The 19,233-nt window shown below is 43.7% G+C and overlaps 1 protein-coding gene across 1 annotated transcript; it reads right to left on the bottom strand.

Moving 5' to 3' along the window:
- Nucleotides 1-11,740: 11,740 nt before the first annotated feature.
- On the bottom strand, nucleotides 11,741-19,014 carry htr5ab (5-hydroxytryptamine (serotonin) receptor 5A, genome duplicate b). The gene is made up of 2 exons (XM_076291251.1): nucleotides 18,295-19,014; nucleotides 11,741-12,073 (listed from the first exon to the last, which is right to left on the bottom strand). The coding sequence occupies exons 1-2, from the start codon at nucleotides 19,012-19,014 to the stop codon at nucleotides 11,741-11,743; spliced, it is 1,053 nt and encodes a 350-aa protein (XP_076147366.1).
- Between the last annotated feature and the right edge of the window lie 219 nt (nucleotides 19,015-19,233).

Genomic DNA, 19,233 nt, shown 5'->3' with positions numbered 1-19,233 from the left:
AAAGATAATGTGCTTTTACTGTAGCCTAGTAGAGTTTGCGAGGTGGAAAAAAAGAGGAAATAATAGCTTTTAAAATGTCAATTTAAATTGTAGCCTTATATAATGCACTGGTGTGCATTTTAAATCTGAAATAATAAGCAATGTGAGGAGGCTGCTATTAACTTTAAAGAGTGCATCTACAATTGAATCAGCCTTTGACGCAAATTTAATAGCCATGCCCGGTACAGGATGTGTGCTTTAGTTGACAGCATGGTAACTACATTTTAATCGGTCAACGGAAGCAGCTGTCCGTTAATGTTCATGCTGATTTTGCAACTGCGAGGTCCATGGCAGGCGCCCCACAGAAATGTTTCATTTTGCGAGTGAGATGCACGCTGCCCCCTCTGCGGTGCGTTCGCCCCTAGTTTCAGAGCTATTCTAGGGCCGTGACTGTGGTAAACAAACTATACAACTATGCACAATTCTTGCAGTTAGCACATTTCTTGCTCACCAGGTTTATTTTTGTATCTTCCTATATCTCCGCGGCATCATCAAAGTCCGACGCTTTGACTGTATAGGCCTACTCGTTTAGAGGAGACTTTTTCAGGCTGTCCCAGTGCGTGGCGAGATGTGTCAATTTCCGACTGTAGATTTTCAACCGTAGCACCTTAACTGAATTTAAGCAGACATTCTCTTATGTTTCGAAGTGCATTTGGGGGCAGTTTATTAGCTTTTATAAGGGGAAAATTCAGAGGATCAAGGCATGCTAGATCGGCAATTCCCCGTGCTGAAGGAAGTAGACGCATTCGGTTTTGAAATTCCCAGAAGTCATTGCTTCATGTAGCCTAACTTTTGTAAACCAATAATAAAATAAAAGATACAGGCAGCATATTTATTGTTTTCCAATTTCAAACAATGCACTTTTAAATCATTTGATTGAATAAGGTTACAAAAGAATGTAGACTGATGTAAATATTGAGGGTCACCATGACTGTAGTGTAGAGACTCATGTCTGGTATAAATACTGATCAGTCTCTTTATGAAAGAGGAAAAGGCAGTTAGAGATAAATGGCTTATTCGCAAGCCATGTAACACTATTGATGCTTGATAGTGGGCCGAGAGATATTGTAAAACCGTCTTTACAATAAATGGGCCCGACAAACATGCCGCTCCGTGATTGGCCGGCCCAAACGGCCCACGAGGGTCCGCGGCCCTTCTGGCATCTGCCCAAATGCCCAGACACACACATGACCTCTATTCCCTTTCAGCTCAGTTAGTCAAGTAGACAAACAAACAAACATTTCTCAACAAACACATCACACACAAGAACACACCTGTGTGCCAGTCAGACAGATGCTGCTCGTCTCATAAATGATGCAGTAACCAACCATGTCTTCTCTGGCTCCTTGACCAGTTGCTTTAAAGCTTTTGCATGGACTCAGAAAGCACACTTTGCCAAACAGTCTTTTTAAAAGCTCTCCATAAGTGAGAATGGAAATGGTTAACCTTGTCAGTGTGTTTGAGTTTATGGGCATACTGTATGTCTGTCTGTTTGAACGCAACTCTAAACAACAACCATATGCTCATTACAAAAACAAGGAATCCAAGTAAATCCCCCTTCGAAGTAATTATGCCAGACAAAGATCCAAAGGGGACTGCAGGTCACCAGGTGCCAAACCTGAAAATGGTTGTTTGCGCTTGTTGCTGTGTCAGACACAATTAAATTGGAATAATTATAAATAAAAACATCATGCTCATGTCTGCACAGGGGTTGCTTCTGCAGTTATCTCCCAGTGGCACCACGTTTTGTTTATTCCCATTTTGCATTTCTGGTAACACTTTACGGTAAGGGTACATGATTTATCATGAATTCATGCATGAATTAATTCATGATTTATGTATGAATTAATTTCTTAATATCTCATGAATCATCAGGAATTCACGTAAATTCATAGTCATAGTCATAGTTCTGATTTGAACACAACTTTGCAGTTTTCTACACACATGTCATTATTCAACACTTTAGTTGAGGGGCCACAGACATTATGAGCTCATAAGCAATTAAAGGGACACCAGGCAAGCCTGATGCTTTTTCTCTACGAAACTCCCCCTCGCTCGACGCTCGGTCTGAAGCTCTTTTTCTTTTCTTTGCGTCTTCCGTCAAGGGTTTTCGCTGCTTCTTCGCCGGCTCTGCCATTATACACACGTTTGCAACAATCTCTAGCGTTTCGTTAGCCTGCTTTTGTGCTGTAAACTGATCCTGCTTCGGTCGGCGGGTAGGATACACCGAACTTGCAAGTGGGATATTCTTCCTACAGGCAGTAGGGGTGGGCGAGAGAGCCTTCATTCGCCCCGTAATGAGTAATTTAACCATATACCGACTTTACGAAGATGATTAATTAACACAAAAACGTTGCCTGGTGTCCCTTTAACCTTAAATTCATGTAATCATGATGATCATGCTTAAGAAATCATAAATCATAATGATGTACCCATCGTACCTAATGTCTTAGTTGATGTGTTGTTCATGCATGATGGCATGAATGAGAGACTATGAACTAATGTAAATTCCTGATGATTCATAAGATATAAAGGAATGAAGTAATGCATAAATCATGAATTAATTCATGCATGAATTCATGATAATTCATGTACCCTTAGCGTAAATTGTTACCGCATTTCTCATAAACATTTTTTACCCAGAATGGTGAGGTCTGCAGCTGTGCTTTTGTGTCCCTTTTCAGGAAAACTCACATCTCAAAATTAATGTCTAATATCTGTGTCTGGGCATCTACTCAGGCTTTGTTTCCAGAGGGGTTACAGTATAAAAAAAAATATGATGAAGTATGTCTCTAATAATAACCAGAAACATTCTAAATTACAGCCATGGTGGCTTCAGTGCAGTTTTGAGAGGATAATGTCTTGTAATATCTTCGCTCCAGACATTTTCATTTAGGAGGCAGACAGACAGCCAGTGATCAAGACCCACTGGGCTCCATACACTTTCACAATAGTCCTTTCAGAGTGGAAAACGGAGTAAATGTCACTCAGGGATTTATCTGAAAGGTGCTCTATCTCTCCTCAACTCTCAGATGGATGGGATTCTGACAGAATGGGTCCTATGCGTTAGCTTTGTATGCTGTTGCTGTGTGACTGAAATTGCCCATTTTCAGCTTTTCTCATCTGTCGTTTAAGTCATTTTCTTTTCTTTTCAGGAAAAGCGCACTTGGGCTTAGCTCTCAGCTCAGTGGAGTCACAATAGTGAGAGCATCTTAGTTACCATAGACACACAAGACACACACACACGCACACACACACACACATACACACGCACATACACACACACGCAGCCACGCATGCACGCACACACACACACACACACACACAGCCAAATGTTCAGCAAACAGGTACCTTACGTAAAAGGATACCACAAAATGATGCCCGTGTGCCTCAGCTTTAATCTTAGGAGTCCCTCCCCACTCTAACTAAATCTCCATTCTCTGGCCCACCCATTCATATTCTAAACATGCTGCATCTTCACAGGAATTTGCACTAAAAGCCTTCTCTTTGCTTTGGCACACCAATCTATTCACTAATGACGTCATAAGCTGGCAGAACCACGCTTCAAAGCGCTTCAGTGTACAAATGTCCCAGAGCTTACTGCAGACGCAGACTGCAATGCTGCTTTGGCAGACAGATATATCCCAAGTTTACACATTGCAATGTTACAGCTTACACCATACTTACATGCAATGCAGTACTCTATGTATTGGAGATATCATTTCATGTCCAGCTGCTATACAGCATATTTTGCAGACACAATGTTTCATACACATCCATCCATGCAGTATATTATTCACAAGGTGATGGTTGAAATCTGACATTTTTGATGTACAAATTCTAGCCCCTTTCTGTCGGTCTCTCTCTCTCTCGGTCTTATCTCCCGACTGTTCCAAGCGCTGGTGCCGGCCCTGGGATGTTCTCTTGGCACGGGCCCAGAGGAGCATGATAAGTGCTGATGGGCAGGAGAGAGAAAACGCTCAGAATCTCATGGCTGGGGGCGGCCATGCGTACTGATGGACAGCTAAAGCCTCGTATCGGCGTCACACGGGAACATTTGTGATTGCGTTGTTTATGTGGAATGTCACCAAGGGCATCTCGTAATTTATGTCACTGGAGCTGGGAGTAATGCAGCACCAGGGTAAAAGAGGGAGATTATGTTCCAGAGTCCATAACAGTAACAGGCTTTATTTTAAAGAGGGGATTTTTTGCTTTTGATTTACTGGCAGATATAAAAAGCGAGTATGTTTTTGTCCGGCCTGATGGTCAATTTGTAAAAGTGATTGGCAGGTTTGTGTCACCGAAACTCAAGGACATATACCATGACACACACACGCACACACACACACATACACACACACACACACATACCGAGGGTGCGATTTGTAGGGGGGGGATGGTGAGGATTTCCCCCCCTCTGGTTTTCCTATCCCTACGTCTGCTAAATTATTTTTATCGTCGGGGGGGGACAACATTTATCCCCCTCTGCCCATCATATTGATTAATGCTACATCATATAAGTAAAGCGCTGCAACGTGAGAACAGTCTAGTAGGCTAGCCTACATAATAATCTGACATCAGAAACGCACCGTGACCGTCAGTACTGATGCTGCTGACACAGTGGCTGCGTGATAACTTAATTTGGCCTTGATTGTGCAGGACATTTCAGAATGTCGAGTGTGTAATCCATCATAAATGGCTAGGTTCAATGGAAAAGTTAGCTGGACAAATGAAAGAAAACGAGAAGGATTCAGTGAAGCATAATAATGTTTTAGAACCTTCAAAATTAGAAAACTGATGCAACTGAGATGGAGGACAACTGCACGTAGAGTAGAACGTAGGCCTATTGTCCGAAGGAACTTACATTAAATGAGGAGATATTTGCTGAATGTCACTTAAAGTATTACAGAAATTGCTTGGCATCGCTTATTCAATGGCTCTCTACTATGAAGGTATATTGGGTGCAAAAGTGGCGAGCACATTTAACTGCAGATTTTGCATGTGCACACTAAAGTCGTAAATGTGTAACAGTAAAGTTGAAGTTGTACATCTTTTTTTATATCTTGTTAACACAAAATAGGGGCTACGGGTTCACAAATCCTTTTTACAGGTACACAAATCCTATCCTGTGAGTCACAAATTTCAAGAGTCATGCACTCGACACTTTTGCTCCAAACGTTGCAGCGCAGTTGGTGCGAAACACATTTTTTCATACATCAGTTTCATAATCTGAGAACATGCACAACATTCGTGCATTTGTAAACCCAAATGTGAACTAATGCATCCGAAGTTGTGCATCTGTGAAATAATTTCTCATTAATAAAATTCTACAGATCGCTTTGATTTTCTTGCACGACTACAAGTCAATTGATACAAGTGCTCGAATCTGCTTCTACGAGTGACGAGTGACTTTTGCTCCTGGCTAGGTGATATAATAGGAGCAAAAAGATTTGTATGTGTGCACGTCGAGCAGTCGATCGAGAAAACAAGGCGGCCGGATCTGGATCCTGGATCGCGCTCAGATTACCATTGCCTGCTCATAAAGTAAGTAACCTCAGCATGTTTCCTTATCAATGAAGGACACACGATTCATAGTTTTTCTTTGCACAAAGCGAGGAAAAAATATTTGTTGCGGTGTGTTCGAAAATTGAACGATTGTGTCAGATTATGTGTCCTAACGATTTTGGACGGGCAGTGTTATATTTCTGTACTTCTAAACTAGTTATTTATCTAGCGATAGCTAGCTAGCTTGATCTGGCACTGGAGGATTTAGCAAGCAGGTAAGCTAAGCTAAACATAGCTGTCATGATAATGTAAACCAACAAACAAGATAACTTTCTTCATATTATTATCATGTTACTTACCTTATGAGCAGGCAATGGTAGTCTGAGCGCGATCCTGGATCCAGATCCGGCAGCCTTGTTTTCTTGATCGATTCGCTCGACGTGCACACATACAAATCTTTTTGCTCCTATTATATCACCTAGCCAGGAGCAAAAGTCACTCGTCACTCGTAGAAGCAGATTCGAGCACTTGTATCAATTGACTTGTAGTCGTGCAAGAAAATCAAAGCGATCTGTAGAATTTTATTAATGAGAAATTATTTCACAGATGCACAACTTCGGATGCATTAGTTCACATTTGGGTTTACAAATGCACGAATGTTGTGCATGTTCTCAGATTATGAAACACGGATGTGCAAATGTGTTTCGCACCAACTGCGCTGCAACGTTTGGAGCAAAAGTGTCGAGTGCATGACTCTTGAAATTTGTGACTCACAGGATAGGATTTGTGTACCTGTAAAAAGGATTTGTGAACCCGTAGCCCCTATTTTGTGTTAACAAGATATAAAAAAATATGTACAACTACAACTTTACTGTTACACATTCACGACTTTAGTGTGCACATGCAAAATCTGCAGTTAAATGTGCTCGCCACTTTTGCACCCAATATACCTTCATACTCTACCGAAACACCTGTAGTTTGCGGAGGACGAACGAGAAAGCACTCGTTTGATAAATCAGCCAGTAGTAGATAAATCACTTTTAGAAATAATCTGTACTGCAAAAACGAATGTTGGTGGGTATTTAAACTATCTAGCGGGTGTTTTAACAGCTGCAAGAAATAGAAGCTTCATGGTCTTTATGTTCTGGTTCGTAAATTATTTTCATAAAACTTCAAGTTGCCCTATAACTTTACTCTCCAAACTCTTCACTGCACTGTAGGCAATTAACTGACAGTATGATAGGCTATTTATTTTCTGTAGGCTACAATAAACACATTTATTTTTTCAACTTTTGCAATATTACGCACTTGGCTACTGAACGCAAATCAGCAGGAGAGAATGCACGTAGCCTACGCAGCGTGTAGCGCAATGTGTAGGCTATTTGGTTACCAACTAACACTGTTAGCCAATTCACTAACTTAAGACTTCAGTGCCATCATATACAACGTTTTTTTACGAGCGAGCACAATTTATGTTTATGGCATGTCAGCCTTTGATGGGGATCAATCCGTTTGGTTATGACCTGTGAGGTTTAAGTGTATGGAAGTCACACATGGAAGGTTTTAGATTATAACTCAGTTGAATTGCACCAGCTTGTTTTGCCTCTCCCCATGCCCTTTGCCTGTCCTGGTATGGTGTGCAAGGGAGGACTTAAGCCTAGCCCCTAGGTCTTAATTAATATGAGGCAATGGTGAAAAGGATCACAGAGATAATGAATAGTCAGCTGCTTGCTAGATTCTGTCTCTCTTCTGTCTCTGGGGCTGTCTCTCTTTCCTGATCTGCACTGAAGAAGCAGCAGGATTTGCTTATAGTAGCAGTTTGTTTGTCTGTCTGTCTGCCTGCCTGTGATCTCCCCACTTTGCCACTTGTAGCCCAGTTTCGACTGCCTTTAGGGAGTTCATAGTAAAAAAAAAAAGGTCCATCCTTTTGTAAGTCGTACTGAGAATTAAATCTCAGTCTCATTAAATCACACACACACACACACGCACGCACACACTGCTTCACACTCGCATGCTGTGTTTATTCAGCCTTGCTGAAGGAGTTGGCTGTGAGAGGCTCAGGGGCGAAGCAAGCAGCAAGTGGTGCAGCACTGTGGCTGCTTCTCTCTCTCTCTCTCTCTCTCTCTCTCTCTCTCTCTCTCTCGTATTTAACATGTATTCTCTTATTAAACATTTATTTATTAAACATAATTATTATTAAACATAAATGAATCCTTGGAATGGTTATCTTACAATATACATCATGGGTTAAATCCAACACACTAGAGGTCAGTCCTTTGTTTTCTAAGAAGTCTTTAACTATCACTTTCTGTAAAATCAGAGACTGTCAGAGCTGAAGGTTATTTCCATTATTGAAACACAGCGTGACGGCAGCATGTTAAAAGTACTCTCCTCTGGGCCTTTTTAGCCAGAGCCTCAGGTCAGGGTTTGAAGCCGAGAAATCAAAAAGACACATTTACGGAGAGGCTGACCAGGATGCTTACCAGGGACGTCACTAGGATTGAAAGACAGGGGGGGCTTAGGCCCCAGGGTTGTAGGTAATGCGCGTGCATACTGTAGAGCACGCCGGAAAAATCATCACACCTTAAAAGGGCTTCAATGAATTGGTAGGTAGGCTACCCTTTGAGGCCTAGGCTATTTTCAGTGTAATTTTACTATAAAGCTCATACAGTATATAGTTTTTAAGACAGTATAGGCTACACATATCTGGGAAAGTATGATGTGATCGTGCTTTTAATAATATACAAAATACTAAAAGATTTCTATAGTTATTTTTTGTCAGGTTTTACAGCTGACACACCATCATCACTGTGTTATTTAAAGATACACGTGTGCACGAAGTATTACTATATATTTTTAGGGGGGCTTCAGCCCCCCCCCCCCCCCCCCCACCACAAAAATAGGCCTAATGATGTCCCTGTTACCATGTAAGAAACCCGAAATGTCAAGCACTCTGTGTGCAGGAAATCTCCCAAGAGGACTTTTATTCTGTTATTCTGTTGCTATTCTGTTGCTACAGACAAGCACCTTTTGTTGCATTTTATCGCAGCTGTGTTGATTAAGCCAAAGTTATCAGGAAAGACAAGAAAAACATTGTGGCAGGGACATGATGTGTATTGCATCAACTAGACTGTGATAACACACGAAAACAGACTCATCTTACAGGCTAAATGCTTTGCAAGAATCACCGAGACACCTCTGTGGTATGAATCATTAATCAATGTCAAGTAGAATGACTGTAGCAACCTTGTCCATTGTCTGGCACTGACAAGTGCCCTTAGTGACACCTCTGCTGTCAGGAAATTCCCTGTCCACTTCCCCCAGATGCCCACAGGTAAGAAGCCCGAACGTTAACAAGCCGCAGTGGGACAGTCAACAAGCTGTGACCGAAGCGTGTCCCTGTGTCCCCCCCGAATGACGTGATGGAATGGATAGGTCACAGAGTCACAAGTCTTTCTGGTCACGCACCACACACACGCATTCACTGTCATTTCGTTTGTGTGGTGAAGCATCCGTAATGAGGGGTGATATCTGCATCTTTACTGTAAAAGTTTACACTCTGTCGCCTGCTGGGGGGGGGGGGGGGGGGGGGGGGTTCATCGGTTCATTGCTATCGTTGGCTGGGGTGGCATGCGGAAGAAGCTGACAGGGCTGTGTCTGTGGTGACTGTGGGTGGGCCCATATGAACCAGGGAGACCTGCTCTTCTGACAGCAAGAGATGGATACGGAGTGTTCCCAGTCAAAGAGGCGCCCGGGGCCAAATCAGTATGCAGGGTGTCGGTGCAGCCGTCTGCCCAGCAGGGCTGGAGTGCCGGAGGGCGGAAGGGAGTCGGAAATATATTCAAACCAGTTTAAAAACACTGTAGGTTAGTTTGCACAGTCACTTTTTGCTTGAGGGTTAGATGCGCTTGCAAGAAGCATCTCCTGTCTTTTTCGACGTTTTTGACAGCATGGCTCTGTAGCACTTTCCGAACCCCTCTTAATCTCTCTACCTTCTCTATATATCTTCTTTCTCCCTTTCTCTCTCTCTCTCACACACATACTCTCTCTCTCTCTCTTTGATTATCGCTCATTCAATCTTTCATGTAGAAATGAAAAGCATCCCTTCATAAAGGAGGGCCTGCTCAGAGGCAGCATTAATCACGTGTTCCTACTCTTTTCTTTTTTTCTCTCTCTCTCTCTCTCTCCGTCGCTCTTTTTTCATCTCTCTCTCTCTCCGACTCCGCTTGCACTTTCCTCGCCCTCCCCTCCTCTCCTCCGCAGGCTCTCTCTGTGGCTGTCGCTTTTGAGTTGGTGCCTTTCAGGTTGGCTGCACCTGAGCGATTCTGCTAGAGTACATCTCTCGCTGCTAGTTCACACACATACATCACACACACACACACACACACACACACACACACACACTACTACATAGACAAATATAAACACGCACTCAATCACAAACATACAGACACACACACACACACACACACACACACAAACACACACACACACACAAGGAACCTGTAATCTTTGAAATTACAACACTGTTGAAGTGGATCACAGGGTCTTTACAGACTCCCTCTAAAAACAGACATTGTGGCAGAGGTGCTCTCACATCCAACCGGATCTTTTTTGTTTAGGGATCTTGGACATGAAGGCCACTGTACAAGAACAAGCAACTACACAGAGTGTACCCACAGGGGACCCTTTCAAAGACTTTAAAACACTTGAACAGTTGAATTAACCTGCTGTGAGGAGAATAAAGTTGTTATTTCATCAATAAACACCCGTGAGGGCTTGACTATGCTAAAAGCTTCTGCTCCACAGGGTTTTTTTTAAAGAAGGAAAAATGCTATTCTATATCAGGTGTTAACATCATGGTCTGGCCAATTTTATTACTTAACCTTTATTTTAATTACACCTTGTGCACAGATACCCCTGCGATAAAACCTTCACTTGTCTGCAATACCATCTCACATCTTGCTAGATCACACCTTAATGGGTCTCCATGCAACATGTCTTCAACATGGATACTAAGTAACATGACTCATGTACAGGTGGGGAAAGGATGTATCATCAGCACCAATGACAATAGAAGTTTCCCGAAGACCCAAAGCTGCCACATTTGCCCATATAAGGAGATTTGAATATCCTTATAAGGGCAAAGATAGTATCCGGATCTGCTTATATGGGCAACGATGGAAGCTTTGGGTCCTTTTTGTAGGCGAACTTCGAAGGTCTATTACTTCACACACATTGACTTGCTTTAGTCACATTGATCACTTCATGTTCATGAGTGAATAATAACCAATCCAGAAGGCTCTGCTTCAGTCCACAATTTAGGCTCTCTTAAAGACAGTAGTCTACTGAATTGTGTTCCCTCCACAACATGAAACCACATTTCTACCAACACTGGCAGATGTCCACTGAATTCACAAAATGTTTTCCAAGAGTCAGTGTTCCCACAGCTCACACTTGTGAGTCTTGAAGTACTTAGGTCTGTATAGTCAGCCAGCTGTAAATTTGCCTATTTTTGTCCTCAAGTAAGTTTGCTGGAAGTCTTTTTTTGGCAAATATTTACACTCTCCTGATGATGCACACACACACACACACACACACCCCAAGGCAAAGGTCCACCCTAGTGACTCCGTCGTGTGCCACAGTTCTGTACTCCTCTGCATGCATCGTGCCGCTTTAGAACTCCTGTTTCAATAAGTAATATGCTCTCCAGTTCCCAGTTTTATGTCTTTGCTATTTGCTAATTTTTTTTTTTAATAAAAGGCTTTACCATCTCAGTGTTCACCCCCTAGGGTCTCTTGTTGACTCCATCTCTTTTTGTTCCTTAGAGCTCCTGCTGACTGCATGTCATAACTTTGTGTACTGTAGATAGTCAGAACATGCTGGTTTTCTTTGACTATCTCTTCCTGTCATGTTGGCCCTGTCCATTCCTCAGTCCGGTCACCCCCTACGTCTCTTCCTCAGACTCTCCCACACTTACTCTTGCAGTCCTTTTCCCTCTCTCTATATCGATTTTTTTTCGTTCTCTTTCTCTCTTCCTCCTCTTCTTCTTTCTCCCTCTCTCCATCCGTTTTCCTTCCCATTCTCTCTTTCTCTCTCTCTCTCCATCTCCTTCGCCTTCTCTTGTGCTTTCTCTTTCTCCTCCTCTTCCTCTTCCATCCTCCTGCCCCCCTCCCCCACCCCCACCCCAGTTCCTTCAGCGTTGCCTGGAGAAGAGGTTCCGGAAGGCGTTGTTGTAGTTCTTGTTGAAGGCTGTGTAGATGAGAGGGTTGAAGAAGGAGTTGGAGTAACCGAGCCAGAGGAAGACACTCTTCCAGATGGGCGGGATGTCGCACGAGCACAGCGGAATGACCAGCTCCGTCAGGAAGAAGGGGATCCAGCAGAGCACGAAGACGCCGATCAGGATGCCCACCATGAGCGCCGCCCGGCGCTCCTTCTGCTCGCGCCACGTCTCGCCGTCCGTCTGGAAGGAGACGGTGGCGTGGCGCGCCGTGAAGGCCATCTGCGGCTGACGCTCCGCCTCCTTCACCTGAGGTGGAGAGGAGACAAGGGAGGAGAAGAGAAGAGGAGAGGCGAAGAGGAGAGGAGGAGAGGGGAGGAGGGGAGGGGAGGAGAGGATAGGAGAGATGAGGAGAGGAGAGGAGTGGAGAGATGAGGAGAGGAGAGGATAGTGGGATAGGAGAGGAGAGGGGAGGAGAGGATAGGATAGGATAGTAGGATAGGAGAGGGGAGGAGAGGAGAGGAGAGGGGAGGAGAGGATAGGAGAGATGAGGAGAGGTGAGGAGAGGAGAGGAGAGGAGAAGAGAGGGGCATTTCAATTGAGTCATCGCATGATGTCAATATGAAAAAAAGCCAGAAATGGCTTAGTTTGACTTTCCTTCACAACAACCACCCACGCAGATTTAGCCTTTCTGATTTGAATCATTTTTGTCTCGATTGAATTCCCAATGGGTGCTACATCGACCTCTGCTAAATGCCTCCCATTTTGTCCAACTGCCTGTCCCTGTTGAAAACCCAAACTGGAGTCAGAGTCTAATTCATTCCGCCGCCGCAGTAACGGGTGGCTGCCCTTTCCTAACCACCCCACAAAACCAGCTTTTACAAAGCTGCTTTATAAAGGCTTTGTCTCAGTGTCTGCTTGTCCCATTTTTACAGGGAAGGTCTGACCTTTTACAATAACAATAAGTCTGAGATGGCGCAGACACCATCCTATTGTGACTTCGCCGTCTGTCGTCTGAGTCGCTCGAAGGTATGGGAACGAAAACTGGCACTGCGAGCATGAGAGAAAATGAGGGGAGGATAATAAACAAGACATTTCCAACAAGGCAGAATGACAGAAAGAGTCAGGGGAGAGGTGACAGATGGCGAAGGAGAAAGAGAGACACCGAGAGAGATCGCAAGGTACATGGGTGATTTGATGAGCAACAGCAGAGACTCTTGCTCTAAATCAGTCAAGGTCAGTTTGGCTGTCTCGCTTGGCACTCCCCGAGAGAGCGGGTAAGCAGGTGAAATTTTCATTTGCAGCTTGGGTTAAAGACTACTCACAGGCACAGCAAAGAGGCAGCCTGGAGGTCCATCTGGCAATCAGAGTTGGGGCTATAGAGGCTGAGACCAGCTCCAAAAAATGTCAAGTGTCCTGGATCCATGACTTTAAAATGAAGTCATCTCCCATTTCTGTCAGGTCCATTAAGTCAAGAACAACACAGGCAATAAAAATTCTTTAGGAAATTTTATTGAATATATTACAAATTAAATTTGGCGGTATGGCTCTGTTCAGAGGGGTCCCCAGACCTTTCATGAGCACCATGAAAGAGCAGTGAGCCTGGGGACAGCAGCAGCATTAGGGGGCGCTCACACAGTTTAACACTGAGCGAGCTAAACTATTCCCCCATATGAACAGAGCAGGCAACTATGACATAAAAGCCTATGCCATGTTATACACCACAGGGTGGAGCAGGGGAGGAGGTGGGTTGCATAAATGCGAGCAGCAAGCAGTTAGGAATAACTAAAGCAGCTTTAAATAAGGCGCCCTGTTTGGATGTAGCCATTTAGAAGCGAGGGGAGTGCGAAGGGAGTTGACAGCTGATAAGCTGACGCCCTTAGCGGTTAGCAGCGCCTTGACTACTTGGCCTGCCAGAACTGACGCTGACGCTCAATTTGCTGGGAATATTTCACTGTGAGATAATGGGATTATGGCCTTTTCCGGATTTCTGTGAGCAACTTACCCATAGGGGGGCTAAACAAATAACAATGGCTTCTCACCGCTAACTGACCAATTGCGCTGTGCCCTATTTCTTCTGTGATACAACACTTCTTCCAGACTAGTTTTTTTCTGGTCAAGTTGGTGCTCATTCAGCCAAAGTCCAATCAGTTCAAGGAATCTGTACAGAACAGGGGTGTGTTTCCCAAAACCATAGTTGCTAACTAAGTTAGCAACGTTGTTGGTTGCAATGCAATTTTGCATTGCCAACCAACTAAGTTGCTAACAGGATAGCAACTATGGTTTTGGGAAACACCCCAGAGTGATAAATGGCAAATGGATTGTGTGAGTGGGGGAGAGGAAAAGATGGTGCAAACGTATCATCTTGGAGTATGCTCCTTTTCTTTTCCCAACACTGAGCAAACATTTTGGCTTTCCGGGTGTCCGAGAGTGAGAAAGAAGCAAAGACCATAAACCAAGAATCAGCCAAACCAAGAATGTTTTCCCCATCACTGAGCAAACACTTAACAGGTGACTTTACAGGTGTTAAAGAGTGAGAAAGAGACAACAAACATAAACCAAACATACTTCTTTTTTGCAGGTCTTGTTCTGTTGAAAGACAATAACTCCAGTTGGTAGTTATTTTGTTAAAGGACAGTTACTCCAGTTACTGTGTGTGCTAGGCACCAAATACTATTTGGTTGTTAAGTCCGACGTCACGGGCCCAATAGCTTTTTTGTCAAAAAAGGTAACATTTACTAGCGCAGCCAGCCCGTTTTTGCAACTTGTAACCCTTGTCACCATCACCTCCGTTTTAGAGTAAAACAAAATCGATTAAATTTAACAGAGTAATTACTGTAGCTGTGCAGCCAGATGATACAATCAAGGGTAATGTCCAGGCTTCTGCGAAAAATAGGATTTAATTAGGTTGAGGCAACAAGTGAGCAGTAGGATGGCAATTCTAAAGGCTGCTCTGAATAGCGGAAAAAATTGTTTATTTTACTGTCTGTGGAGAAAAACGAGCAGCTCTAAAAGCTGTTGAACCCGGTAAGAGATTTATTATTACCTTTATTGCATTATCACTTAATAACCAAATAGGGACACAGGGCACTAATTAACATACAGACATTTCCGGATCTTATGCAGAGGCAATATTGTCGGTACACTGGCAAGTTCCCAGCAGACTTCACTTGTAGCAGCTAAGTTAACATGTTAGTGAGCAGTGCTGAGCTCTTCTTAGCTAAGGAGAACTTAGAGTCAAGACTCCATGGACGGAGGTGAGAGCTAGAATAGTGGTTCTCTTCAGGGAACTAGGAGGATAAGAGAGAGAGAACAGGTGCTTTCAGGTTACAGGAAGTGTTTGAAGTTAAGTACATATATACTCTTTTGATCCCGTGAGGGAAATTAGTTCTCTTCATTTATCCCAATCTGTGAATTAGTGAAACACACAACACACAGTGAACACACAATGAAGTGAAGCACACACTAACCCGGAGCAGTGAGCTGCCTGCTACAGTGGCGCTCGGGGAGCAGTGAGGGATTAGGTGCCTTGCTCAAGTGCACTTCAGCCATGGATGTGGGCATGGAAGAGCAGTGTTCAACCACTTCCCCCACCCACATTTTTCCTACTGGTCTGGGATAGAACTGGCAACCCTTCGGGAGAAGGAAGGAGAATTGTGACCAAAAAATCCAGGTATCTACAATCCTTGTAGTGTAATCCTACTGTTTATCTATTTGTCTGTTTATGTAATGGCTTACTTTTTAGAGTTTAAATTCCGTTAAGTTCAGTTTAAATCTCACAATGAACAAATTTATTCGTGGAATGAAATCCAATTTGTGGCAAAAGGTTATGTCATTTTGTAAAGTAAGGTTTGCCTTGAAAAATAAACGAGACAAATATTAATCTTGAAAAATATTCAGTTCAGGCCGAAAGCTCTCTGATAAGAATCTCTCCTTCCTCACAGTTGAGTTGCAATACCGACCCACAGACTTCCCTTTGTTGCAATAGCTGACCTGCTTGTCAGGAACCGAGTTCTACATTAGGCAGCACAGCGGCTTTAGACCATCAGTCACGCCTCAAAGTCGCGGGCCATTTCCCTTTCTGCTGTGTCCTTGTGTCCCACAAAGAGCTGCAATAATAGAATGATGCCATGGCAAACAACATCACCCTCTATCTCTCTCTTTCAAGCATTCCTTCACCAAGACAGAGAGGAATTTACCTCTTGTCTTGACTTAACCCACTCAACTTACTATGAAGGAAACGAGAATAATGGCAATCATTTAGCTTCAGCAGTATTGAGTTTTGACATGAAGTGTGAAGTTTCAATAGAAGTTCCAATCATTGTGTTGAAAGTCACAGTAAAAAAAAGAGAAAATTCTTACTTGTCAGCTGTCAGATTTTGGGTTCACTTTGTACAATATGACTTTGCATCCAAAAAGCCATCCACTTGAATTGTGCAGATGAATCCTTTTAACATGAAATTTGTTTATTTGGAGAAAATATTTATATTTTAGATTTCTTTTGAAGTCTTTATTCCTCTGGGCTTTTTGAGGAGTTAGTGGAGACAACATCATCACATTTCACATGTTCATGCATATCCTGGTCTGGTCTATAATTGGATTTAATTGCTATATTAGCACTCAGAGACATGCAGTGAACCCTATAATAGGAAGACATCCTTTTTTTGTCCTGTCAGAACAGGACAAGGCAAGACAACAGATGGATCAACAAGGTTTTCTCAAAATAGCCCTAATAGCAATTGCAGATCCTGTTGCTCAGATATCACCATGCCCACTCAGGCAGGTTTAAGTCTTACTGTTCATTATGCCGAGAGTGGAGACAGTGAATTGTGGAAAATGATACATGCAGGAAAATGCCACAATGAGGTAGTGATTGGTGGCAATTGAGCGATTGTCTGGAAGAAAGAGGGAAGGAAAGAAGGGATTGTTAGGCGAGGAAGAATGGAGGAGAAAAAATGATCAGTTGAGACGACTGAGGCCTTAATGGCATGTCTGAATATATTAGTGTTGATGACTCAATTCCCCAAAGAATAAAGTGATGGTGTTCAAGAATAGACACACATGCAGACACACAAGTGCACACATACACATGCCTAAAGAAAGAGAGAGGGGAAAACACAGAGGGAGTGAGACAATGAAAGAAAGATTTGCGTTCTCTCCTTCAAACGATTCAGCAATTTTCTCCCAAGGTGTGTGTTGTTGGTACCAGCCAAAAAAGCCACGAAGCAGAATATCAATGGTTCTGTCAGTGGTCATTGGTCATCTACTCATCAGTCACTAGTGGTCACCTTTCACTTGCTTAATTTACAATGAGCTACCCATATGTAAACTCAGTCAAGTGTATCCTGCAACATGACAGAAATCTATTTAACCAGATGACCTCTTGCACTCCAGGACTGTCCAGTCATGTATACACCAACAAAACTTTGAGAGTTATCAGCAGCGATCCATTCAGATAGTTCAAACCTCTGAATCTGTGTCATGTTACAGTAGTATCTGCAGTTGCTGTATGTACACAATTTTAAAACAATGTACACACATGCTTCCCCGAGCTTTGCTCTCTAGCACACAATGGTAGATCCACATGAACACAAATGGTCTCTCACTCATGGTGTGTGTGTGTGTGTGTGTGTGTGTGTGTGTGTGTGTGTGTGTGTGTGTGTGTGTGTGTGTGTATGTGTGGTGTGTGTGTGTGTCTGTGTGTGTGTGTGTGTGTGTGTGTGTGTGTCTGTAAGCATGTGGACCATCTCCAAGAACAAATTATGCCTTCTGGCCCTTAATGCATCTTAGGCCATTCAGGTTTCCACCTGAATTCCACAAATGATTATCGACATAATGCTAATGGAAAGCCTTGAGTATATAGGTTTGTGAATGCATAAATTAAGGATTAATCAAAGGAAATCAGAGGGAAACAGAGATTAAAAAGGGCATCGCATTAATATGAATAACTATGGGCAGTTCTACTGTGTAAACCTCAAAGACAGTCTGAACAGAGATAATATTAATATCAACAATCTTGAGATTAAAGGGTGCAGTCAGCAGTTGTGCATTACGTTGCGTTTGTTTATTTTTATGTTTATATTTAAATTTCTTAGCAGATGCTTCTTTCCAAAACAATGTACATGATACTGTATTTTCAGTATTCCGAGAGAAACTCCACAGTGGAGCCTGGGCTGCATAGAGAGACCGCTTTTCTGTTCTGTAGTGGGCAGCTAGCGGATTGTGAGGAAATGTTAATGGAATGTGACAAAATATGTTATGGGCTTGAAATTGCGTACTATCGCCAATTGCACCTTTAAGAAAACAACTGAAAAAGCTACACAGTTTTGTATAGTGTAATAAGTAATAATGTAATAAGTATAATAATAATATAATTTTAATCAACCAAGTTATGTTGGTTATTTGTCATATACATTTGGTTCAAAATAATTTATTCCCTACTAGTGCATGCATCATGATCACTACTACCCTTCACCAGCAGTCAAACCTCCACCCCACAACCCCGTCCCGAAAGCCCGAAAGTAAGTCACCTCTACGACCTCGGCCATGGGCGTGATGGTGTTGGTCTTGCGCGAACCGATGCGGAACTTGGCAGCCTTGTAGATCTTCCAGTAGACGAAGAGAACCACGCAGAGCGGCAGGTAGAAGGCGCCGAAGGTGGAGAAGATGGTGTAGGACGGGTCCTGGCTCACCTGACACTCCAGGTCCTCCTCCGAGTAGGTCTCGCCCCAGCCAAAGAGTGGCGAGAGCGAGATGACGGACGACAGGAGCCAGGTGAGCGCGATCATGACGTTAGATATGCGCTTGCGCGTCTTGAGCGTGTACTCCAGGTGGCGCGTGATGGACCAGTAGCGGTCCAACGCGATGGCCGTCACGTTCCAGATGCTGGCCGTGCAGCAGAGCACGTCGAAGGAGATCCACGCCTGGCAGAGCAGGCGGCCCAGCTTCCAGCGTCGGCCGTTCAGCTCGTGCACCAGGCTCAGCGGCATGACCAGGCCGGCCACCATCACGTCCGAGGTTGCCATGGAGGCCACCAGGTTGTGCGGCACGCGGTGAAAGGTGCGCACGCGCAGGATGGTCACCAACACCAAGAGGTTCCAGACGAACGTGGCCACCACCAGCATGGCCAGCAGTGTGAGCGCCAGCACGCTGAACACCGAGAACGGACGGTAGAAGTTACCCAGCTCCGAGTCGTCCCCGCCGGACGTGGAGTTAGCAGCGGAGAGCACGGAGGCGTTGGTGTATGTCATGACTCGACCTTCCACCCAACCCACCGACATGGTCTCCCCTGGTTCAGCCAGGCCAGCACTTATGGCTCTGCCTCAAAGGTCACTGTGGGGTCAGAAATAGAATAGATATTAGCCCGTAAAGAGTCTCTGATGATGAATAAGCCAAGATGAAAAGAAATACAGTATTAAAAAAGGACAGTTAGCGGTCATCAGTTTAGTACTGATATTCTCTGCTCTGCT

This window comes from Alosa pseudoharengus, unplaced genomic scaffold, assembly GCF_046254945.1.
Source record: "Alosa pseudoharengus isolate Yale_2024_CS ecotype anadromous, Long Island Sound unplaced genomic scaffold, YU_APseudo_1.1 YU_APseudo_1.1_scf_18, whole genome shotgun sequence".
Classification (NCBI taxonomy): Eukaryota; Metazoa; Chordata; class Actinopteri; order Clupeiformes; family Clupeidae; genus Alosa; species Alosa pseudoharengus.
Note: the sequence above shows the minus strand (reverse complement) of the source record. Positions and strands in the feature narration are given on the sequence as shown.

Coding starts and splice junctions, on each gene's coding strand:
- htr5ab (XM_076291251.1), bottom strand. CDS start 19,014: ATGACATACACCAACGCCTCCGTGCTCTCCGCTGCTAACTCCACGTCC. Junction 12,074..18,294: donor CCATGGCCGAGGTCGTAGAG/GTGACTTACTTT, acceptor TCTCCACCTCAG/GTGAAGGAGGCGGAGCGTCA.